Source organism: Mytilus californianus, unplaced genomic scaffold, assembly GCF_021869535.1.
Source record: "Mytilus californianus isolate M0D057914Y unplaced genomic scaffold, xbMytCali1.0.p SCAF_36, whole genome shotgun sequence".
Classification (NCBI taxonomy): Eukaryota; Metazoa; Mollusca; class Bivalvia; order Mytilida; family Mytilidae; genus Mytilus; species Mytilus californianus.
Window position 1 is genome coordinate 1,599,437 of NW_026262686.1, and position 26,535 is coordinate 1,625,971.

Consider the following 26,535-nt stretch of genomic DNA (forward strand, 5'->3'; position numbering starts at 1 on the left):
GCCAAAGATGTATAAATACCTAAGAACAGAGGAGCTATATAACCAAAACTTTCAAAGCCAAGGATGTATAAATACCTAAGAACGTGAGAAGTTATATAACCAAAGCTTTCAAAGCCAATGATGTATAAATACCTAAGAACATACCTTAGAACGTGAGGGGTTATATAACCAAAGCTTTCAAAGCTAAGGATGTATAAGTACCTAAGAACGTGAGGAGTTATATAACCAAAGCTTTCAAAACCAAGGATGTATAAATACCTTAGAACGTGAGGAGTTATATAACCAAAGCTGTCAAAGCCAAGGATGTATAAAAACCTTAGAAAATGAGGAGTTATATAACCAAAGCTTTCAAAGCCAAGGATGTATACATACCTAAGAACACGAGGAGTTATATAACCAAAGCTTTCACAGCCAAAGATGTATAAATACCTAAGAACAGAGGAGCTATATAACCAAAACTTTCAAAGCCAAGGATGTATAAATACCTAAGAACGTGGGGAGTTATATAACCATAACTTTCAAAGCCAGGGATGTATAAATACCTAAGAACGTGATGAGTTATATAATCAAAGCTTTCAAAGCCAATGATGTATAAATACCTAAGAACGTGAGGAGTTATATAACCAAAGCTTTCAAAGCCAAGGATGTATAAATACCTAAGAACGTGAGGGGTTACATAACCAAAGCTTTCAAAGCCAGGGATGTATAAATACCTAAGAACGTGAGGGGTTATATAACCAAAGCTTTCAAAGCCAAGGATGTATAAATACCTAAGAACGCGAGGAGTTATATAACCAAAGCTTTCAAAGCCAAGGATGTATAAATACCTAAGAACGTGAGGGGTTATATAACCAAAACTTTCAAAGCCAGGGATGTATAAATACCTAAGAACGTGATGAGTTATATAACCAAAGCTTTCAAAGCCAAGGATGTATAAATACCTAAGAACGTGATGAGTTATATAACCAAAGCTTTAAAGCCAAGGATGTATACATACCTAAGAACGTGATGAGTTATATAACCAAAGCTTTCAAAGCCAAGGATGTATAAATACCTAAGAACGTGATGAGTTATATAACCGAAGCTTTCAAAGCCAAGGATGTATAAATACCTAAGAACGTGGGGTGTTATATAACCAAAGCTTTCAAAGCCAGGGATGTATAAATACCTAAGAACGTGAGGGGTTATATAACCAAAGCTTTCAAAGCCAATGCTGTATGAATACCTAAGAACGTGAGGGGTTATATAACCAAAGCTTTCAAAGCCAGGGATGTATAAATACCTAAGAACGTGATGAGTTATATTACCAAAGCTTTCAAAGCCAAGGATGTATAAATACCTAAGAACGTGAGGAATTATATAACCAAAGCTTTCAAAGCCAAAGATGTATAAATACCTAAGAACAGAGGAGCTATATAACCAAAACTTTCAAAGCCAAGGATGTATAAATACCTAAGAACGTGAGAAGTTATATAACCAAAGCTTTCAAAGCCAATGATGTATAAATACCTAAGAACGTGAGGAGTTATATAACTAAAGCCTTCAAAGCCAAGGATGTATAAATACCTTAGAACGTGAGGGGTTATATAACCAAAGCTTTCAAAGCTAAGGATGTATAAGTACCTAAGAACGTGAGGAGTTATATAACCAAAGCTTTCAAAGCCAAGGATGTATAAATACCTTAGAACGTGAGGAGTTATATAACCAAAGCTTTCAAAGCCAAGGATGTATAAATACCTTAGAACGTGAGGAGTTATATAACCAAAGCTGTCAAAGCCAAGGATGTATAAATACCTTAGAACGTGAGGAGTTATATAATCAAAGCTTTCAAAGCCAAGGATGTATAAATACCTAAGAACGTGGGGAGTTATATAACCAAAGCTTTCAAAGCCAAGGATGTATAAATACCTAAGAACGTGAGGAGTTATATAACCAAAGCTTTCAAAGCCAAGGATGTATAAATACCTAAGAACTTGAGGGGTTACATAACCAAAGCTTTCAAAGCCAGGGATGTATAAATACCTAAGAACGTGGGGGGTTATATAACCGAAGCTTTCAAAGCCAAGGATGTATAAATACCTAAGAACGTGAGGAGTTATATAACCAAAGCTTTCAAAGCCAAGGATGTATAAATACCTAAGAACGTGAGGAATTATATAACCAAAGCTTTCAAAGCCAAAGATGTATAAATACCTACGAACGTGATGAGTTATATAACCAAAACTTTCAAAGCCAAGGAGGTATAAATACCAAAGAACGTGATGAGTTATATAACCAAAGCTTTCAAAGCCAAGGATGTATAAATACCTAAGAACGTGAGGAGTTATATAACCAATGCTTTCAAAGCCAAAGATGTATAAATACCTAAGGACGTGATGAGTTATATAACCAAAGCTTTCAAAGCCAAGGATGTATAAATACATAAGAACGTGATGAGTTATATAACCAAAGCTTTCAAAGACAAGGATGTATAAATACCTAAGAACGTGATGAGTTATATAACCAAAACTTTCAAAGCCAAGTATGTATAAATACCTAAGAACGTGAGAAGTTATATAAAAAGCGACCTAAGTAGTATAGTCAAATTCATCTGCCGTCAACTTTGCCTGAGGGAGGTAGAACTGTAAAAAATAGGTATGGTATGATTGTAAATGAGACAACTAACTACATCTAAATAACAGAATTCTGCTAGAATCGGATCTATGGATTAATAGACATTTTAACCAAGTCCCATGTCATGCATGCATAAAGCTTTCAATACTTGGAAAAGTCTTAGGTCTTCCAACAGCTGCTGCTTTGAACAAAACATTTGCAAAGAAATTATTTGATGTGGTAGTTGACATTGAATGTTCGAGTCTGATTGGCTGGATCGAAGTATTGATAATTCTTTAATAATACTATGATAGCTTTGCAAGAATAAAACATTGTTTTTATACGACCGCAAAAAATTTTGCGGTCGTATATTGGTATCACGTCGTCGTCGTCGTCGTCGTCGTCAGCGTCGTCCGAAGACATTTGGTTTCCGGACAATAACTTTAGTAAATGTAAATAGAAATCTATGAAATTTAAACATAAGGTTTATAACCACAAAAGGAAGGTTGGGATTGATTTTGGTGGTTATAGTCCTAACAGTTTAGGAATTAGGGGCCAAAAAGGGGCCTAAGTAAGCATTTTTTTAGTTTCCAGACAATAACTTGTGGAACGGTGTATGGATCTCTCTGAAATTATACCACAAGCTTCCATACCACAAAGGGATGGTTAGAATTGGCTTAAGGGGGGTTATGGCTCAAACTGTTTAGGAATTAGGGGCAAAAAAGGGGGAAAAACAAGGGTTTCCTGGTTAATGGACAATTAAAAAAAAGTACAATGTTATGTTTGGATTACCTCCCTTACACTGCTTTTAAATTATGTATAAAGAAATGTTGTATTGTCTTGAGGTGATTAGCTGTCAATTTATTTTTAGAAGTTACTATTTAAAAATGCTGATTAAGGAATATTAATTTTAGCCATAATTATGTAAGTCATTTTCTATTTTAAGACTTTTATGATGTATTTAAATGGGTAATTATGGTTGCAAACTCCATTGGAAATTTGAATTGAGGTTTTGACCATACCTTGAGGGAAAGAATTTTTTTTTGGAAAAAGGGGGAATGGAGGTGAAAAAAAATTGGTGGGGGATGGGGGGGGGGGGGGGTAAAAAAGAAATTGTGAGGGGGGGGGACAATTTTTTTCTCATTTCAGATTTCAGAAATTCAAAAGAAAATTTCTTCAAATATTTTTTTTTTTGCAAAAAAAGGGGGGGGGGGGGGGGGGTGAACATTTTTTTTTGGGGGGGGGGGTCAATTTGCAACAGCAAAGTGTCTTGCACAAAAGCTAAAAAATGAATATAAATTCAAATCATATAACCAATTCTAAGTTCTTCGACTACAGTTATTCTGTGTCAGGAACCTATTATGTGTCAAAAATGTATTTACAATCCAAATTCAGACCTGTATCAAGCGCGAATATTGTGTCCATTTTTGCCCCAACTGTTCAGGCTTGGACCTCTGCGGTCGTATCCAGCTGCGCTCGGCGAAGCAATTTATTTGCCGTTTAGAGTTAATGAGATCCCTCTGATTTTGCAGTTTGCCATGATTTGAATGTACTGAATGGATTTATAAGATTTTAACATCAACCATCAGTTACTTCCAAGTATTCCATGTAATCACTATGGTTAATGACTCAAACCACTCAAAACATGGCTGCTATAGTTTAAAAAAAATAAGATTTGACTTATTGTCTATTGCTGACGACTCAATCATCAAATTCAGATCAAATAATTATTTTGCTTTGAAACTTTCTTTAAGTTCTATACTGCATTTATGACAACAACATGTTACTGGTAGCTAATTATACTGACCTGGTATGTCTGTCTGCATGGTAATTGACAAGGTCACACATGTAGTTCAACTTTCAGCTTTACTTTTCTGTATTTGAATATACAAAGTTGTGTCTGACTGAGATCTTTTGAATGCCTTGAAGGATATTAATTATACATGATCTTATTGTTGCCTACCACCACATGATGTGTTGCTATTAAGGATGCATGTGTGTCAGCAAGATCAAGGCCAATGCTTCTATAATAAGATGAACACAAGGGGAGGTTTATTACATATCATATTTTATTTTTCAGGCAGACATCAGTCACAAAGTAAAGACTGTATAGTTTTCTATTGTAAAATAGAGACAATTTGATAAAAGATGGCCCCCCTGTCTGAAGAAGAGGAGAACTATGTCCGATTAGCCTTGTTATTAAAAGGAGTTTCACCAAGAGCAGTTCGTATTTTCTTTGACAGAGAATTTCCACCTACCAATCTACTTTCAACACTGAATAGAAACTCCAACACTCTTTTTGACCTGAAAAAGAAGAGAATTTTGAACCAGGCTCAGTGGAATATTTTGTTTCCAAGAAATGGTATGGTTTATAAACATACACATTAGCGAGATATATTATGCAATCCAAAACAGCAGCAACACCAAAATAATCAAAGTATAAATATTATTAAGTTGATCATCCAATTGTCAGCAATAGCCAGCATGTCTATACAATGTTTTATCTCTAAATCACCATGAGTAAAAACATGTCAGACGAGGTATGAATAGATTCAAAAAAGACTTTTAAACATTGAAATCTGTTATCAACACTTACGGCCAAAAACACAAAACTATATTCACAGATAAATTACCCTGAGTAAAAGCATGTCAGACGAGGTGTGAATAGATTTAACTAATGATTCTAATACTTTTGGAATTACAGATGTACCTGATTCTAATACTTTTGGAATTACAGGTGTACCTGATTCTAATACTTTTGGAATTACAGATGTACCTGATTCTAATACTTTTGGAATTACAGATGTACCTGATTCTAATACTTTTGGAATTACAGGTGTACCTGATTTTAATACTTTTGATGTTACAGATGTACCTGATTCTAATACTTTTGATGTTACATGTGTACCTGATTCTGATACTTTTGATGTTACATGTGTATCTGATTCTGATACTTTTGATGTTACATGTGTATCTGATTCTAATACTCTTCATGTTACATGTGTACCTGATTCATATACTTTTCATGTTACATGTGTACCTGATTCTAATCCTTTTGATGTTACAGGTGTCTTGATTCTAATACTTTTGATGTTACAGGTGTCTTGATTCTAATACTTTTGATGTTACAGGTGTCTTGATTCTAATACTTTTTGTGTTGCACGTGTACCTGATTCTAATACTTTTGATGCTATAGGTGTCTTGTTTCTTATACTTTTGGTATACAGGTGTTCCTGATTCTAATACTTTTGTTGATACAGATATACCTGATTCTAATAGTTTTGATGTTGCAGGTGTACCTGATTCTAATACCTTTGATGTTACAAGTGTACCTGATTTTCAAACTTTTGATGTTACAGGTGCACCTGATTCTAATACTTTTATATTACAGGTGAACCTGATTTTCAAACTTTTGGTTTTACAGGTGACCTGATTCTAATACTTTTCATGTGAAAGGTGGACCTGATTCTAATACTTTTGATGATACAGGTGTCTTGATTCTTATACTTTTGATGTTACAGGTGTACATGATTCTAATACATTTGATTTTAAAAGGTGACCTGATTCTTATTCTTTTGATGTTGCAAATGTACCTGATTCTAATACTTTTGATGTTACAGGTGTACCTGACTTTAAAACTTTTGATGTTAACTTGACTTGATGAAACTTAAATAAGCAAAAATGATCAGCAAGTCAAGATCTACAATTAAGACAATATGGCGGAAATCCTCCGCCGACTCCTCATTGGAGTTATTGTCCTTTAATGACGAATTTTACCATTTTTTTCTGCGTTTTGCCTTGTATGATAAAAATCATAATAGATAAATAGACACTTATATAATCAAAAATGATAAGCAAGACAAGGTCTACTAACAAGTCAAATTTTGCCGAAGAAGTTAGTAGACTGTCACTCTTTATAGGAGTGATTGCCCTTAAATTACGAAATTTTTTTTACCCTCTTTTGTGTTTTGAGAAAAAAACTAAATTAGATAGAGAGAAACTAAATAGACTAAATGATCAGCAGTATAATATTAAAAAAACCCCAGATTTTTGTCATTAATTCTATTCTCGTCTACAATGTTGGAGATTGTCCTTTGCTGAATATGCATATAGACCAAAGTGTGTGACATAGGCTCTTTAGAGCCTCTAGTTGTTGTTACAGGTTTATCTGATTCTAATACTTTTGATGAAACAGGTTTACCTGAATCTTATACTTTCTTTTTTTCAGGTGTATCTGATTCCAATATGTTAGATATTAAAGGTGTACCTGATTCTTATACTTATTTTGTTTCAGGTGTACCTGATTCCAAAACTTGTGATGTTACAGGTGTTCCTGGTTTTTGTTCTTATGATGTTACAGGTGTTCCTGGTTCTTGTTCTTATGATGTTACAGGTGTTCCTGGTTCTTGTTCTTATGATGTTACAGGTGTTCCTGTTTCTTGTTCTTATAATGTTACAGGTGTACCTGATTTTAATAATTTGATTTTACAGATGTATTTGATTCTTTAAATTTTTATGTTTCAGGTGAACATTATTCTATTACTTTTGATGTTACAGGTGTATCGGATTCCAATAAGTTAGATGTGATAATTCTTGATTCTTATACTTACTTTGTTTCAGGTGTTCCTGATACGTCTTCTTATGATGTTATTGGTGTACCTGATTCTAATATGTTTTATGTAACAGGTGTACCTTATTCTAATATTTCTTATGTTACAGATGTACCTGATCCAAATACTTATATGTTACAGGTATTCCTGATTCTTATACTTTTAATGTTACAGGTGTACATAACTCTAATACTTTTAATGTCATAGGTGTACCTGAATCTTATATTTTAATGTAAGAGTTGTCCCTGATTCTCAAACTTATGATGGTATAGGTGTACCTGATTCTAATAATTATATGTTACAGGTGTACCTGATTTAAATAATTTTGATTTTACTGATGTTCTTTCTTGATTCTGATACTTTTTATGTTACAGGTGTACATGATTCTAACACATTTGATGATACCGGTGTCCCTAATTCTCAAGATTTTGATGGTACTGGTGTACCAGGTTCTGATACTTTAAAGTTACAGGTTTACCTGATTTCAATAATTTTGATTTTACAGTTGTACTTGATTCTTATACTTTTTAAGTTACTGGTGTACATGATTCTAATACTTTTGATGTTACAGGTATTTCTGATTCTCAATCTTTTGATTGTACAGGTGTATCTGAATCTAATACTTTGGATATTACAGGTTTACCTGATTCTAATACTTTTTATGTTATAGGTTTATCTGATTCCCAAACTTTTGATGTTACAGGAGTTCCTGATTCCCAAAGTTTTGATGTAACATTGATGATATGTTTGATCAGACATTTGACAATGGTTACTCATCCAATCAATGGATTTGACAGTCTCCCACCTCAAGGTGAGACAACTCCAGGACCTGATCTAGCCAGGATCAAATGGTACAGAAATATACTAGCTCACCATGATAGTAATAAAATAGAGACTGCTTACTTCAATACAGCATGGACAAATATATCAGATGTAAGTGTATTTAAAACATGTAATTTTGATCATAGCAATGGAAGGTTTTGAGGTGGTCCAAGGTCTTTGCTTCTTATGAAGATGGAAATATGTCTCATCATCCATTTGAAACCCTGGACCCAACACTTGAGACAGTTTTACAGAAGTCATCACCAGTTGGGTGGCCGTTATGGAATATCTGTGTTTCAGATGACAAGGGATATGTTCCAGTTGTTTTAACCACATTCACCCCCTCACTGATATCACCGAATGAGACATATCTCTGCATTTGTACTGGCAGAAGCCTTTAAAGAAGACGTTTTCAAGTTGTGAAACTTTTGTCTGATCCATTTGTCATTTTGATCAATAAAATATGCTTGAACTATTAATACTTGCATGACCAAAACAAGTAGTTCCACACATGCCATGTGTGGAGCAGGATCTGACTACACTGCAGAAGTATCTGAGATCACCCCAATTTTTGGTGGGGTTCGTATTGTTTAGTCTTTTGTTTTGAATGTAGTGTTTTGTAGTCTGTGATTGTCATTTCTATCTTTTTTGGTTTGTAACCAGTGGCAAAGTTTGCCACCCAGAATTAATAATTGTACCAGTCTGGATTCGATCCAGTAAGGCACCGCTCTACCAACTGGGCTAAAAGAGTACTCGACTAGTATAGCTAATGAAAAGAGGTTATCAATCTACTAGGTAAGGGGAAGCACCGCTACATTTCATCCACCTGAAGAGTCATTATATTTTAATGAAGATATCTTTATCACATCCCCTGGCTCGGTTTTTCTTGTTACTATGTTTTTTAGATCACCTAGCCCTCCAATCACTTTGTTTCAGAGAATATGCCGATGATTAGACATTCTTGCACTTCAGTGTCAGTAGGAATATAAGAATAAGACAGGATAATGTAGCCCTCCATCCACTTTGTTTCAGAGAATATGCCAAAGATTAGACATTCTTGCACTTCAGTGTCAGTAGGAATATAAGAATAAGACAGGATAATGTAGCCCTCCATTTACTTTGTCTCAGAGAATATGCCGATGATTAGACATTATTGCACTTCAGTGTCAGTAGGAATATAAGAATAAGACAGGATAATGTAGCCCTCCATCCACTTTGTTTCAGAGAATATGCCGATGATTAGACATTCTTGCACTTCAGTGTCAGTAGGAATATAAGAATAAGACAGGATAATGTAGCCCTCCATCCACTTTGTTTCAGAGAATATGCCAATGATTAGACATTCTTGCAATTCAGTGTCAGTAGGAATATAAGAATAAGACAGGATAATGTAGCCCTCCATCTACTTTGTCTCAGAGAATATGCCGATGATTAGACATTATTGCACTTCAGTGTCAGTAGGAATATAAGAATAAGACAGGATAATGTAGCCCTCCATCCACTTTGTTTCAGAGAATATGCCGATGATTAGACATTCTTGCACTTCAGTGTCAGTAGGAATATAAGAATAAGACAGGATAATGTAGCCCTCCATCCACTTTGTTTCAGAGAATATGCCGATGATTAGACATTCTTGCACTTCAGTGTCAGTAGGAATATAAGAATAAGACAGGATAATGTAGCCCTCCATCCACTTTGTTTCAGAGAATATGCCGATGATTAGACATTCTTGCACTTCAGTGTCAGTAGGAATATAAGAATAAGACAGGATAATGTAGCCCTCCATCCACTTTGTTTCAGAGAATATGCCGATGATTAGACATTCTTGCACTTCAGTGTCAGTAGGAATATAAGAATAAGACAGGATAATGTAGCCCTCCATCCACTTTGTTTCAGAGAATATGCCGATGATTAGACATTCTTGCACTTCAGTGTCAGTAGGAATATAAGAATAAGACAGGATAATGTAGCCCTCCATCCACTTTGTTTCAGAGAATATGCCAATGATTAGACATTCTTGCACTTCAGTGTCAGTAGGAATATAAGAATAAGACAGGATAATGTAGCCCTCCATCCACTTTGTTTCAGAGAATATGCCGATGATTAGACATTCTTGCACTTCAGTGTCAGTAGGAATATAAGAATAAGATAGGATAATGTAGCCCTCCATCCACTTTGTTTCAGAGAATATGCCGATGATTAGACATTCTTGCACTTCAGTGTCAGTAGGAATATAAGAATAAGACAGGATAATGTAGCCCTCCATCCACTTTGTTTCATAGAACATGCTGGTGATTAGGCATTCTTGCACTTCAGTGTCAGTAGGAATATGAGGATTTGTCATTTTGGGTTCCAGCAAGTCCTCTAAAGTCCATCAGAAGTCAGAGCAATCTCGGACTAAGAGAAAAACTGTAAATAGTAAAAATTATCAGTAAAATAAGGTGTTCAAATAAGTTAAATTGACCAAAATTGTCAGTCACTAGTAATAGGAATCATTGCCTTTCAATTACAATTTTAACCCATTTGTTGTGTTTTTAATTAACATTATACATTTGTAATAATAGAAAAAATAAAATTTGGTAGACAAATTAAAAAAACTGGTCAATGCCTAATAAGTCAGCATGACCAAAATCACCATTTGACTGCTTGCCTTACAGGAGTTAAATATTGTCCTATAATTGGCACAATTAGATCTAGTAATTAGTCAAAATGACTGATATCATCAGTCTATAATCCTTATAATTACAATTTTAACCCATTTATGGTGTTTTTTGTCTTTTACCACTATATACTTTAGTAGATATAGAGGGGAAAATTTAAATAGCAAAAATGATAAGATAAGATCTATAAATGAAATGAATAGCCAAACTCTTCAGTCTATTCATTTAAGGTCCTTTTTTTTATTTTTGATCCATTTTAGAGTTTAACCTAATACCTTGAAAACTGTAAAAGATATATTAAAACTTTGAACCTCAACACAAGATCTTCAAACAAGTCAATATGATCAAAACTGTCAGTTGGTACCCTGATGACAAAATGGAGGTCAAGTTCAATATTGACGATTTTCACTCTACCGTTCAGGAGTTATGGTACCCCGCTCTTGGTCTATTGGAAAATGGCACTTTATGTTTTTGTGCCATTATTTATGTAACATTCAACCAATGCTCTTATGGTATAGCATAGTCCATCCGTCCGTACGTCAATACTGCGTATGATAATTCAAATTTGCTTTTACCAATTCCCTTAAAATTAAAACACAACATTAGAATAGACAGAAAAAAACTCAATTTCGTTTTTTTTGTAATTTAGTTTTTCAACAGTTACGGGACTTTAACTGTCAGATTTACAGCAATTTTTCACATATCGCGCATTAACTGATTTCCTCAAAACTTTACGCTTATGTTGGGATTGATAAAAGAATTGAAAATTCTAGTTTGTCGTTCCAGAGTTACAGGACTTTAAATGTCAAATTTAAGTAAATTTTTCACAGTTTGGACCATAACTTGAGGATGCTTTGATTTTTTGGAAACTTTACATAACGGTTGGAATTGGTTACGGTAAGATAAAATTTAATTTTGAAATTTTTCCAATTTGTCATTCCAGAGATATGGTACTTTGACCGTCAGTTTAATAAAAGGCATTTTTTAAATGTAATGCACTAACTCTAGTATGTTTGGATCAATTCATTAGAAATTTAAGACTTTTGTTGGCATTGGTGAATGTTGACCAGGTTTAAATTATTAACCTTTTCTGGTTGGTCGTTTCAGAGTAATTTAGTAATTTTAACAGTCATTTTTTACGCTATATTGATACGCCTAAAGATATCCCGATTCATGACTTTTACAGAGCCATTTTACTAACTTCTGATTAGTTGCCTTCTTAATATTTCATTTTTTTCTCGCAACAATTAGAAAATGCTAAATATGGGCGTATCATGAGTTTACAATACCCTATCCAGCAAAATAATGAGCAAGATATTGACAAAATTTGGGTTCACACAACTACCATTCAACACAAATATTCTTGTTACATGGTATAAAATTTATGTAAAAATACCATGGCAACAACACAGGCTCCTTGAACCCTCTGGTAGGTTTGCTTTGGCTTTACGACTGTTTGGTCTACAAACAGGGATGAACTCTGGTTATTCAAAAACTATTTACAGGTAATGACGTTCTTTCTACAATACAGGCAACTGCTGTTTTCCAGCATATGGTCTAAATTGGCAAAATGGGAGGGTTACGTGAACGTTATACTGGTTTCGCCTCACTTTATTATGTACCTGTACAAAGTCAGGCTATCTAGACCATGTGTTGTTCATTTTCATTTGTCTCTGTATGTCTGATATTTCGGAGGCGCTGTTGTACTGTCCTGTATTGTTGGTGATTCCTGTTTTCCTTTTAATGTATCATGTTATTATCTAACAAGACGTAGTCTGTGATTTGGATTCATACCATTGGGGATTTGATTATGTTTCCTGTCTAACCCTTAAATTTATAGATTTATAAACCTAGGATAAATAAGACCAACACTGATAGAAATAAGACAAACAGAGAGAAAAATTAGCACTACAAAACATTAACAAAACAAAAAGGACACAACAGGTACTCCGGAAGGGTTGTTGTACATGAAGAATTTATTGGAACAGATCGATTGTACACAAAGAAATCATTGAAACACATTGATGTTATATTGTTTATTGAAATATTTATTTGTAGGCTGTAAGTAGATTGGGTGGTCAACCAATGAATCAAGAGTGCCAAGAATTAAAGGTGAAAATCTTAGATCAGTCAAATCAGGAAATTATGTTGGAAATCAAACAATCACAGGAAGAAAGGAAGGAACTGAGACAAACAATGGACCACTTGGGGACTGAAAACTCAAAAGTAACAGAGAATCTAAATAAGTTAGAAGATTTCCACTGTACTTTACAGACTGAACACTCAAAACTGACAGAAAATCTGAGCATCTTACAAAATTCCAACAGCACTTTACAGACTAAACACTCAAAAGTGACAGACAATTTGACCATTTTAACAGATTCTAACAGTACTTTACAGACTGAACACTCGAAAGTGAAAGAAAATCTGAGGAAGTTACAAGATTCCCATAATACTTTACAGACTGAACACACAGAAGTGACAGAACATTTAAAGGACCCAACACCATGGAACAACAGAGGTAAATTATACTCATTTGGACAGGAGAGGTAGAGTAATAATATAAAGGGTAATACAGGGTGATATATTTCCAAACGATATATACTAGAGATATATGACAATGATATCATTAGAGTGTTTTATTTAATTGATAATAACAAACAAACCCGTTTGATGAAAATTTGCAAATCATCCTTGGAAACATTTTGAGAAACATCTTTTTGGGTTAAGATTTTAATGAAAACTGAAACATTTGTTTAATATTCTACTCCTAATTGATTCCTGATACAAAAAAGTGATTTCTGTGAAAGTTAGGGGTGGGTGTGGGAAAAACTTAGTTTTTGTTAAACAATCTTAATTTTGACAAAGAAATCCTTTTGGTTAGGATCTCAACGAACATTGAAATAAAGGTATGTAAACCTGTTCCAAATTGATTACCAGCGACAAATATTGATTTTTGTGAATTTGGAAAAAAAATAATAAGAAGATGTGGTATGATTGCAAACGAGACAACACACCACAAGATACCAAATGACATAGCAATTATCAATTATAGGTCACCATACGGCCTTTAACAATATGTAAAACCCATACCGCATAGTCAGCTATAAAAGGCCACGAAATGACAAATGTAAAACAATTCAAACGAGAAAACTAACGGCCTGATATATGTACAAAATAATGAAGAAAAAAAAAAATGATATACAGCAACAAACGAAAACCATTGAATTACAGGCTCCTGACGTGGGACAGGCACATACAGAATGTGACAGGGTTAAACATGTTAGCGGGCACCGAACCCTCCCCTAACATTGGACAGTGGTGTAACAGTACAACATATGAACAAACTACAAAAATCAGTTGAAAAACTTATTTTTTGTTAAAAAATATCACAAAGTTGGAAAAGCATCTTTTTTTGCTAGTCCAACACAAGTTATATTACATATTTACACTAGGCTATTCCAAATTGATCCCCTTTGTCAAATTTGCAGTAATAACTTATACCAAGTAACAAATCAGGAATATGACAGTTGTTTTCCATTCGTTTGATGTGTTTCAGCTTTTGATTTTGCCATTTGATAAGGGACTTTCCGTTTTGAATTTTCATTTCAGTTTGGTATTTTTGTTATTTTACTTTTTATTTATTAAAAAATATGACCTCATTTTCATGGTTCAGCGCGTTTTAACACCAATCAATCAATCTATCATGGTTCAGCGAGTGCTTAAATGAACAATATGACCTTATTTTTTTATGTGAAATTCTCACTGAGTATATGTAAAAGGATAACTGTATTCGATACAGACCTCCTAGTTCATTAATTAATTGGATTGATGAATTTGAAAAAGAAATTACAACTGCCATCAATCATAATTCAGATATTATTCTAATTGGTGATTTTAATATAGATTTTTTGAAACCTAATAAACAACCACAAAAATGGCTAAGTTTATTAGAAACCTATAGTCTCAACCAGATGATTCAAGAAACAACTGATTCTAGTACACTTATTGATCATGTTTATGTCACCAATTAAGATTTGATACTAGGATCACATGTTGCTAAATTCTCAATAAGGGATCATTATCCAGTTTGTTTAACTAGAAAAGAAAAAAATTCCACTTATATCAAAAAAGATATTCATATTACCATTTCTTACAGAAATTTCAAAAAATTCAATGAGACAAATTTTCTAAGTGACTTAGCTATTGCACCTTTTGATAAAATTGAACATGAAAGTCACCCAAAGACATGTATTTAGATATGGTATGACATATTTAATGGAGTTCTAGATAAACATGCACCAATTGTTACTAAAAGGGTAAAAAAAAGAGACAGACAACCTGAATGGTTCAATAATGAAATTACATATGCCAGGAAAATGAGAGAGAAATACCATAGACTAGGAATGTAGTCCGAGTTCAAATTTTGGAAAAACAGGACAAAACACATAATGGATGAATCTAAAAGAAATTTTTATTCAAAGATGGTAAAAAATTCAAAAGCTTCAAAAGATTTGTGGAAATGTATTCACAGTCTTAACCCATCCCAACAAGAAAAACCATATGAACTTTTAAATGAAGATGGTGCTACAACTAATAATGTCAGTGATATTTGTAATGTTTTTAATTAGTTTTTTACATCATGTGTTGAAAACCTGAGGACTGACAGATGTATGAGCAAAAATCATGATTATGCAAAATTAACTCAATTTGTACAAAAGAAATTTACTAAGTCAAAACAAGTAAAATTTTCAATTCCACCTGTCACAATAAATGATCTATTTAATGAGATGATCAAACTTGACATTAGTAAATCCACCGGATCTGATAAAATAGGACCAAAATTTTTTAAATAAAGTGCTCCCTTCATATCTTCATCTTTAACTTACATTTTTAACAGAATAATAGATACAAGTACATTTCACAGTGTTCTAAAGAATGCAAGAGTAATCCCTATTTTTAAAGCTGGGGAAAAATTCATGGCAGCAAATTATAGACCAATTTCTGTACTTCCTGTTTTATCAAAACTTTTAGAAAAGCATGTTTCAAAACATTTGTATGACTATCTATAAAGATTAGATCTTTTACAACCAGCACAGTCTGGGTTTTGACAAGAACACTCTTGCCAAACTGCCCTTATCAATATCATAGATAAATGGGTACAGGATATGAATGAAGGTAAAATCAACTTAGCAGTCCTGTTGGATTTTAAGAAAGCTTTTGATGTAGTAGATCATGATATTCTATGTAAAAAACTTGAAATTTGTGGATTTGATAATGCTGCTGTTTCGTTTTTTAAATCGTATTTGAATGAAAGTACTCAACAAGTACAAATTGGTAAGCTCATTCCGAAAAACTTTATATCAAGTATGGTGTCCCCCAAGGCTCCATATTAGGGCCCCTTCTGTTTATATTATACATAAACGACCTTCCTATCTATATGAAAAATTGTTGCACTGATTTATATGCTGATGATTAAACTTTACATGTTTCTGGTAATTGTTATCAAACTCTCCAGTCAAAGGTACAACGAGTTACATGGTGTTGAGGAATGGGGTAATGATAACAATATGTTCATCAATAAAAATAAAACAAAATATATGATTATTGGAACAAAGCAAAAAGCAATGCAACATTACAATGAGAGTTGTTTAACTATTAACAATCAAGTGATACAATCTTCCACATGCGAAAGTCTATTAGGCATTAAAATTGACCCTTCCCTCACATGGACAAACCAAATTGATGTGATCTGCTCAAAAATTTCATCTAGGCTATATCTACTATAAAAGATTAAGAAATTTCTAAATCTAGACTGCAAAAATTATTTTATAATGGTTATATCTTCCCACTAATTGATTAGTGTTGTATAGTGTGGAGTAGTTGTAGCAGTGAGGGCTTAAATAGAATATTAAAATTACAAAAGAGAGCTGCTAGATTAATACTAGAAACAGACCCTTTCGCTCCTTCTGAGCCTTTATTCAAACACTTAAACTGGATGACCGTTGAACAGAGAATAAAATATCACAAGTTTGTGATGACATTTAAGTGCATCAAAAATGACGCACCATCATATCTTACTAACAAGTTTTATTATGTTTCAGACAGAAATCCATACCCCTTGAGAAATGCTATTCAAGGAAACCTCATACTCCCTAAACCAAAAACAGAATTGTTCAAAAAATCTTTTATGTATTCTGGACCATTCTTGTGGATTAACTTGCCAATACCGTTAAGAAATATTACAAATGTTAATTCTTTCAAATACAAGATAACAGATCATTTATTGAAATCAACCTAGCTGTATAAAAAATATAAAAACTGATTATGTCATCACGTTTATTTTTTCTTAACATTTTATCAAGTTGTAATGAACATTATTATCATACTTGTCTCCAACTAATGTATGCAATGTATATGTTTGCATGTTGTTTGATTTTAATGGTGAGGGCCTCAGGGAAGATTAGTTATATAGCTAACTGTGTAACCCTCTTAAAATAAAGTCTTGTTGTTGTTGTTGATAAATTACATCAATACAAGATTAGCATGTCGGTCAAACAGAGAGTTCCTTTGGCTCCATCATACGGTGTTTATATATCCCAACTCGTTCGTTATGCCCGTGTGTGTAGTGATGTCATAGATTTTAACGAACGTAATCAATGCATCACTGGTAAATTATTAAGTCAGGGATTTCGTTACCATAAATTACGTAAAACTTTTGCTAAGTTCTTTCATAGATACAAAGATTTGATTAGTAAATTTGGCTGTACTTGTAGAAAACTGATTAAAATCGGTATTTCACATCCTAAATTTTACGGTAATATTGTACTTAAAGCGCGGAAATCACTATGTGATCCGTGTAAACTCATCGAACCTTTAAACAAACTTATTAGTAAAGGTTATCTTACCAGTGCTGTAATCAGATCTTTGAATATAGTTTACATTTGCACTAATATCGATTTTGTCATCAGCAAATTGAAACATAACTAAATTTGTATTCTTTTCAAACGGGATGTATATAGACACACCCACGTTCGTTTTGATCTATAAAGAGGTTAAACTCCTAACTCTCCTACTGTCTGTCGATACATTTATTTTTAGCATTGCACTAGTCATGTCTTCTTTGACTGTCCATGACGTTAAAATACTAAATTCCTGGGATATGTTTTAGTTGATTTTAGTCTCTGATGCATGATTTTTTATTATTAATTGTTTTGGCTTTTAACTAGCTGTCAGTAACTGCGAGTACTCTCAAATCGTACTTTCTTGTTTATTTGACCTGTTGATACTAATTGTATTGCTTTTTTGTTATTTAATGTTATTTAGGGTTATATCTGGTCTATATACCAGCTTTGATAAGTGTTTGATATTACTATAAATTTTCACTTCGTACTATGAACATCAAAATTATTCATTTTGTAAAAATATTCCCCTTCTCTATTGGAACTGTACACGTATACCTAACAACAAAATTATTTTCATTTACCTGTGCTTAAAGTTATTGCAAATGGCTGATATTTTTGTTCGAGCATATTGTTTTTCTTTAATTGTTTAACATTTCATACCGATATAACATGTTATTCTTCCCTTAGTTTATCTATTTTGTATTTACATTGTATCATAGGTCAAATTTATTTGTTCAGTGTATGTTCGATGGTGTTAATATATCCTTTGATTGAGTTAAGCTATTTCAGTTGATATTTTATAGTGTGTCTTTCTATGTTGTGATGTTACACTATTGTTTCAGAAAAAGGGTGAAGGTTTGGTACCATTAAAACCTTTAAACCCGCTGCATTTGTTTGCACCTGTCCTAAGTCAGGAATCTGATGTTCAGTAGTTGTCGTTTGTTGATATGGTTCATAAGTGTTTCTCGTTTCTCGTTTTTTATATAGATTAGACCGTTGGTTTTCCCGTTGAATGGTTTTACACTAGTAATTTTTGGGGCCTTTTATAGCTTACTGTTCGGTGTGAGCCAAGGCTCCGTGTTGAAGACCGTACTGTGACCTATAATGGTTTACTTTTATAAATTTTGACTTGGATGGAGAGTTGTCTCTTTGGCACTCATACCACATCTTCTGATATCTATTTAAATATAACCTTGACCCCATTTCATGGAACAGTGATCAAAGTTTAAGTTTTTCAGAGTAAAGTCCGTATTGCAAATACTAAAATCAAAAGGTCAACTGAAAAATGTATAATGTGGCCTATTGACTGACTTTAAGGTATACATGCAGGATTCATCTGACCATGATCTCATGTTCATGGTTTATTGTTCAATGTGATGTTTTTTCCAAGATACTATCAGCAGTTAGTCAAGTGTATTTGGTGTATGGAATGATTGTAAGCTGTTCATGTCTGACTTTCAGGGTTCATCTGAACTTTGACCTCATTTTCATGTTTCATTGGTCAATGCTAAATTTTCCTGCTTGACTGGGTTTCTCATTTACTATATGCAATAGGTCAACCATATTTGATGTATAGAATCAACTTAAGCCAGTCTTGAAATGACATTAATATTCTCAGAATAATATATCTTTTTCTTATTAGGACAAATAAAAGAGGAGTTAGAAGCTTGGAAAGAAGGTGACACAATGTTTATAGATACAAAAGGAGCAAAACGTGTATTAAAGTGTATTAAAGAAAATGGATGTGTTGTTGTAACCGGAAGTTTCGGTACGGGAAAATCATCTTTAGTGCGTCATGTAGCTCTAGAAATGCAAAAAGAAGGCTTTGATTTATTACCAGTTTCAAACCCGGAAGAAATTCGCAATTTGTACAATCCAAGTAAGAAAACCCTATTTGTTGTGGATAATTTTTGTGGAAAATATGCTTTAAATCCAATGCAGTTTGAAAACTGGAAAAATCTGATGGAAAAAATCAAAACACTAATAGAAAAGAATTCAGTTAAGTTAATTATGTCTTGTAGACTACAGGTTTATAATGACAACAAAATGAAATCTTTATCCTTTTTTCGTTCCTGTGAATGTCATCTTTTGTCTGAAGATATATGTTTATCAAAACCAGAAAAGCAATCTATTGCTGAACTTTACATGAAAACAAACGCTTCTAAGATCAATGAATTTGATGACATGTTTGACTGTTTTCCTCTTTTATGTCAATTCTACAACAAAAACACAAAATTAAGTATTATCAATTTCTTTAACAATCCATATACAGTTTACAAAGAAGAGATAGATAAATTACAGACAGTGGGGGCGCATGTCAAATACTGTGCTCTGGCTCTATGTGTCATGTTTAACAATAGTGTGAAAGAAGAATGGCTTACAGGAAATATAGACAAAGATATCAAAACAAATATAAAAAACACATATGAAGCTTGTAAAGTTGTGAAAGGAACGTCACGATTGGTTGTTCGTGATGAGCTGGATTCACTGACTGATACATTTATCAGAAAGGATGATACAGTGTACAGAACTATTCATGACAAACTGTTTGACTTTCTGGCTTTCTACTTTGGCAATGCAATGATTTATTGTTTAATTATAAATGCTTCAAGTGATTTGATAAGTGAAAGGTTTTTATTTGAAAAGAAAAGCAATAATAATAACTTTATAGTTGTTGTACCAGAAAGATATCAGCAAATGTATATACAGAGAATGGTAGATGACTGGTCGAGAGAAAATGTAGTCGATGTCTACTGTAACATCAATATGAACAATCAAATCTTCAGACAAAGATTCCTAGTTTATATAAAAAGTTTAGATGTATCACAACAGAAACAATTGGCAAGTCTATATGACACAAATAACAATAGCACTCCTTTGATACAGAGTTGTTTTATAGGCGATGTTGATCTAGTTACATGGTGTTTACATCATTGTATCAGCAATGTAAACCATTGTCAAAATGGTCATACTGAAATAGTTCAGATGTTAATGAACAATAAGGCAAACCTTCAAAAGTGTATAGGTACTGGGGAATCACCTCTATACATTGCTTGTCAGAAAGGACATACTAAAGTAGTACAAATGTTAATAAACAAAAAGGCAGACATAAACAATTGCATATATACTGGAGAATCACCTCTGTTCATTGCTTGTCATCAGGGACACACGGAAGTAGTTCAAATATTAATAAAATATAAGGCAGACATTAATTAGTGTGAACAAATTGGAGAATCACCCCTGTTCACTGCTTGTATGACTGGACAAACTGAACAAACTGAAATAGTGCATATGTTAATAAACAATAAGGCAGATATTGATAAGTGTAATGATAAAGAAATATCACCTCTGTGCATTGCTTGTCATGAGGGACATACTGAAGTAGTTCAAATGTTAATAAGCAATAAGGCAAACATTGAAAAGTGTATAGGTACTGGGGAATCACCTCTGTTCGTTGCTTGTCAGAAAGGACATACTGAAGTAGTTCGGATTTTAATAAACAATAATGCAGACATAAATAATTGTATAGATACTGGAGAATCACCTTTGCTCATTGCTTGTCAGGTAGGGCATACTAAAGCTGTTCAGATATTAATAAACAACAAGGCAGACATTAATAAGTGTAAAGATACTGGAGAATCACCACTGTTCGTTGCTTGCGGGATTGGAAATACTGAAGTTGTTCAGATGTTAATAAACAATAAAGCAGACATTAATAAGTGTAATGATAAAAAAATATCACCTGTGAGCATTGCTTGTCAACAAGGACATACTGAAGTAGTTCAGATGTTGATAGAATTTAAGGCTTTCATAAATAAGTGTAGAGATACTGGAGCATCACCTCTGTTCATTGCTTGTCAGAATGGATATTTTGAAATTGTTCAGATGTTGATAGACAATAACGCAGATAGTAATATATGTTATGACGGAGAAGTATCACCTCTGTTCATTGCTTGTCAGGAAGGACAAACTAAAATAGTTCAGATATTAATTAACAATAAGGCAGACATTAATAAATGTACAGATACAGGAGAATCACATCTGTACATTGCATGTCACCAAGGACACACTGAAGTAGTTCAGATGTTAATGAATAATAAGGCAGACATGAATAAGTGTAATGATATTGGAGAATCCCCGCTGTTCATTGCTTGTAAATACGGATACAGTGAAGTTGTTCAAATGTTAACACACAGTTATGCAAACATAACTAAGTGTAACGATAAAGGGATATCACCTCTGTTCATTGCTTGTCATGAAGGACATACTGAAGTAGTTCAAATGTTAATAAATAATAAGGCAGACATTAATGAGTGTAGAGATACTGGAGAATCACCTCTGTACATTGCCTGCCACAATGGATATAATGAAGTAGTCCAGCTTTTAATAAACAGTAAGGCAGACATTAATAAGTGTAACGGTAAGGAGATGTCACCACTGTACGTTGCTTGTGATCAAGGATATACTGAAATTGTTCAGATGTTAATAAACGATAAGGCAGACATTAATAAGTTAACAGATACTGGAGAATCACCTCTGTACATTGCATGTCAGAATAGATACACTGAAATTGTTCAGATGTTAATAAACAATAATGCAGACATAAATAAGTGTACATATACTGGCGCATCACCTCTGTTCAATGCGTGTGACCAAGGACATACTGAAATACTGTAGATGTTAATAAACAATAACACTGACATGAATAAGTGTAGTGATAGTGGAGAATCACCTTTGTTCATTGCTTGTCAGAAAGGTCATACTGAAGTAGTTCAGATGTTAATAAACAATAAGGCAGACATTAATAAATGTAGAGATACTGGAGTATCACCTTTGTTCGTTGCTTGTCAAAGTGGATACACTGAAGTTGTTCAGATGCTAATAAACAATAAGGCAAACATTAATGAGAGTACAGATACTGGAGAATCACCTTTGTTCATTGCTTGTGGATATGGACAAACTGAAGTTGTTCATATGTTAATTAACAGTAAGGCAGACGTTAATAAGTGTAATGAGAAAGAGATGTCTCCTCTGTTCGTTGCTTGTCATGAAGGACATACTGCAGTAGTTCATATGTTAATAAGCAATAAGGCAGACATTAATAAGTGTAGAGATACTGGATCATCACCTCTGTTTATTGCTTGTCAGAATGGATTTACTAAAGTAGTTCAGGTGTTAATAAACCATAAGGCAGATTTAAACAGTAAATGTAAGGGTCTGACACCACTAGATGTTGCTAGCATAGAAAATCATACCAATATTGTGCATTTATTACAGAGACAGAATAAATATACAATTATATACAGACGAAAATAGACAAACAAGATAAATCAATAACACTTATATGCTAAATAGTATTCTGATTTATTATAAAGGACCAACACAACTAAATATTAGTAGAAAAGAAAATCACACCAATATTGTATATTTATCACAGAGGCAAAACAAATAAACAATGTGACTATCATGTTTTACAGTATTATAAATCAAAGACTATTCAAATGATCAACCAGTATGACAAGAAATAGTACAAAAAAAGATAACTATATAAATAACTTTCAAAGTACTTTTATTTCATAATGTCAAAACTATGCAATAATATCTACTTGGTCATGTTGTTACATCGATAGTGTTGATTTTCTTTTCAATAATGGTTGTACTGAATTTTGATAAAAAATTATGTTAATCAGCTAAATCTAACCTTGTTAAGTTTTTATGTTATTAGATACCATAAGATGTATTATTTATAGTTGAACAGTATATACATTTGTAGAGAATGATTGTAGGACATACAAGTCTGTGTGTCTCATGAAAGGACTCATTTGACGGTGAAATGTTTTAGTTCACCTGGACCCAAATGAAACTACAAAACCAATGTTTAACCACCATGAATTATCCTTTGGTATCATGTATAAAATTTTGTTTTTTGTTCCTGCAAAATTGTGCGAACCATCCACCATGAAAAAAGAACATAAGGGAATGCAAGCGATTGTCTTAATATATATGTATATTCATAAAAGATTAAACTATACATCAGTGAAAATAATCAGAATATCAAAAATTACACGTTAAGGGAGCCACCATTTACTTCAAAAAGGGGGGGGGGGGGGTGTGGTAATGGTTTTTTGTCCGAGTCAAACATTTTTTTTAGTTTTTCGACGCTATCAATCAGATTATTTTTTTTAGATTTAACACTATAAGGTATTGGGAAAATCTGGATTCAGAATATTTTATTTTGTCATCTGTTTGACCACAATATTTTTTTTCATCAAATTGGGGATCAGAATATTTATTTTGAGGAAAAAACCATCACCCCCACCCCCTTAAGTTAAATGGTCGTTTCCTAAAGGAGTTATTGTTTATAAAGAATTCATTTTTGTAACCTATATGTTTTGCTTCCTACTATCTTGAAAACTATAAAACATGAAAAGATGAGCAGAAACGGTAAACAGCAAAAAATATTAGCCATAGCCATACATGAAGTACAAAACTTTCAAAATGACCAAATTGATACCAATCAAAATATTTCTTTTGATCGTTATGTCCCCTAAACGGCCATTTTGACTAGTTTACAATATTTGAACGTCGGTAAACTACTTTCGCCTTAATTTGTCATTTTGTATATTATAATGAAAGCTATAAATGTTATGAAAAATGGAAAGAAAATGTAAATCAGCAAAAAAGTTTTAGCATTACAAGATTGAAAGGTGCAATTCTAATGCAATGCATTTGTAACGACGATTTTTATTGGTACGCATGTTTTGAGGAGGTAAATTTTGCGATCTACCGGTCTGTAACTAAGATTAGCCAACATTTTGATTGCAGATTTTTTAAAGCCCCCGCGACAAAATATCAAGGGGCATATTAATTTACCCTGTCCGTCCGTCTGTTCGTCCGTTAGAATATAAATACATGGTTTGTCTGACTATCTCCTCCTACAGTTTTTAAGCTCAAGTTTTAATGTAGGATGTTTCTACACATGATAGAGATGTCCACAATATTGTGATTTCTTTCAAATACTCAAATAGAAGTCGGAAAAGGGGGGATAGGGGTGTTAAATAAAGGCAACAGTAGTATACCGGTGTTCAAAAGTCATAAATCGATTGAGAGAAAACAAATCCGGGTTACAAACCAAAACCGAGGGAAACACATCAACTATAAGAGGAAAACAAAGGAACAACAGGAACACCGAAGTGCAACAAAAACAAACGCCAACACACATAGAAACGAACTATCTGATAACAACTGCCATATTCTTGACTTGGTACAGGCCATTTTAAGAAAAAATGGTGGGTTGAACCTGGTTTCATGGCATGTTAGATATTCACAAAAAGTTGAATTTGGTGACTACTAAAACTGGAAAGTTGAAACCTTTGCGTTGGACATTCAGTCCAGCAAATGTAGACAATCAGATAACAAATAAAAGATAGATCGTCATACAAAGTGTTCAATTTATAATTTATTAGACGGGGGCATCATTTGTGTCTTACAGACAGTGCAACAATTACAAGTTGTACTTCAAAATCACTGTTTATCTAATCCAAAGTATGTGGAACTATACACATGCATATGGCAGAGTAGAGGGGACATCGTCCATATCGTGTTGGTCTTAATAAGTCACATATTTGACCTGAAAACTTCCTTTTGTCAAAATTTATTTAATTCTGAAGAGTAACAAAGTCTAAAAACGTATCTTTAATTGGAGTTACATTATGACGTTAAGCTGGCTAGATACCGAACACAAGAACAAAGTTTAACATAAGTGTTTCATTTATGACAATTCTAAGTAATTTGATTGCTTAGCATTATGATGGGGATAACAGTTTTGTAGTTTTAGCTTGGCTTACGTTATACTTGGTTTTACTGTAACAAATATCTATTAACCTAGCAACAGCAATGTTTTGCCAGGATTTCAAACGTCAAAACATTTTTGTTAGTACTGTGGGCATTCAGTCAGGCAGACTGCTGTAGCTATTTTCATCGTGCAGCAGTCATCGATCCCTTTCACTAATGCTTTTTTAATATGAACACGTTATAAACTGATGACAAAACGATTGTCATATTTAAAATTGATAATTTTCAGTTATACTGTTCTTGTCCTTTATTATAGCAATGAAAATACAACGTATCCCAGAATCAGTAGGTGTTTCTCTTAGTATTTAAATTTTTGAAAAGTAAACTGTCCCATTGAATAAATACAATAGCTATTGTTCACTCTCATGACTATGGAGTCCATATAATGGGGACTTAAAATTTCTCCTTTAAAAACTAATCATTCATTTATCAATTTGACTGTACGACTATACATTGTCAGAGCAAGAGATAATATTTACATATCAGAATCAACACAGTTGGTATATTGTCCTGTTGTGTTTTTTCTTCTTTCATTTTTCTAGTGAATCGGTCCAATTTTTTGCACAACTGACCCAAAGGTCGTCGTCCGTCCATTTACTTTAACTCTGAAACGATCAGGTCAATTGGAACCAAACCAACAGTCATCATAGTTTGACAAATATTTCCGATGATCACACCTGCCAACCATTATTGCCGACATGGCTAAAAAAAAGCACATATGGGTAAAATACTAGTTTTGTCTATTATTTTGAAAACCGCTATTGGTAGATAAAATCTGACTGCAATGTACATAATGTTGAGGTCTTCATACGGTCTATTAACATCAAGCCTGATAGGTGGTATTGATCTGAAATGATTGGTTTACCATTTTCCCCAATTTTTATACGAGGGTGTCAGCGTCGTCGTCGTCAACTTTCGAAGACACGTGGTTTTCAGACAACAACTTGAATATAAGTGTATGGAACCTTATGAAATTGTAGCACAAGGTTCCATGCCACAAAAGGAAGGTTATGATTGAATTTGGGGGTTATTGTCTTAGCTGTTTAGGAATAAGGGGCCAAAAACAGGCATTTTTCCTGTTTCAGGACAAAA

At 33.3% G+C, this 26,535-nt stretch overlaps 1 protein-coding gene across 1 annotated transcript; it reads left to right on the plus strand.

The window, feature by feature from the left end:
* The first annotated feature begins 4,673 nt into the window (after positions 1–4,673).
* On the plus strand, positions 4,674–24,995 carry LOC127736727 (uncharacterized). Its single transcript, XM_052247310.1, is given in 5 exon segments — positions 4,674–4,954; positions 7,906–8,135; positions 12,743–13,205; positions 19,232–20,804; positions 20,859–24,995. Coding segments are annotated over 5 exon segments (4,527 nt in total). The 5' UTR covers positions 4,674–4,740; the 3' UTR covers positions 22,906–24,995.
* The last annotated feature ends 1,540 nt before the right edge of the window (positions 24,996–26,535 follow it).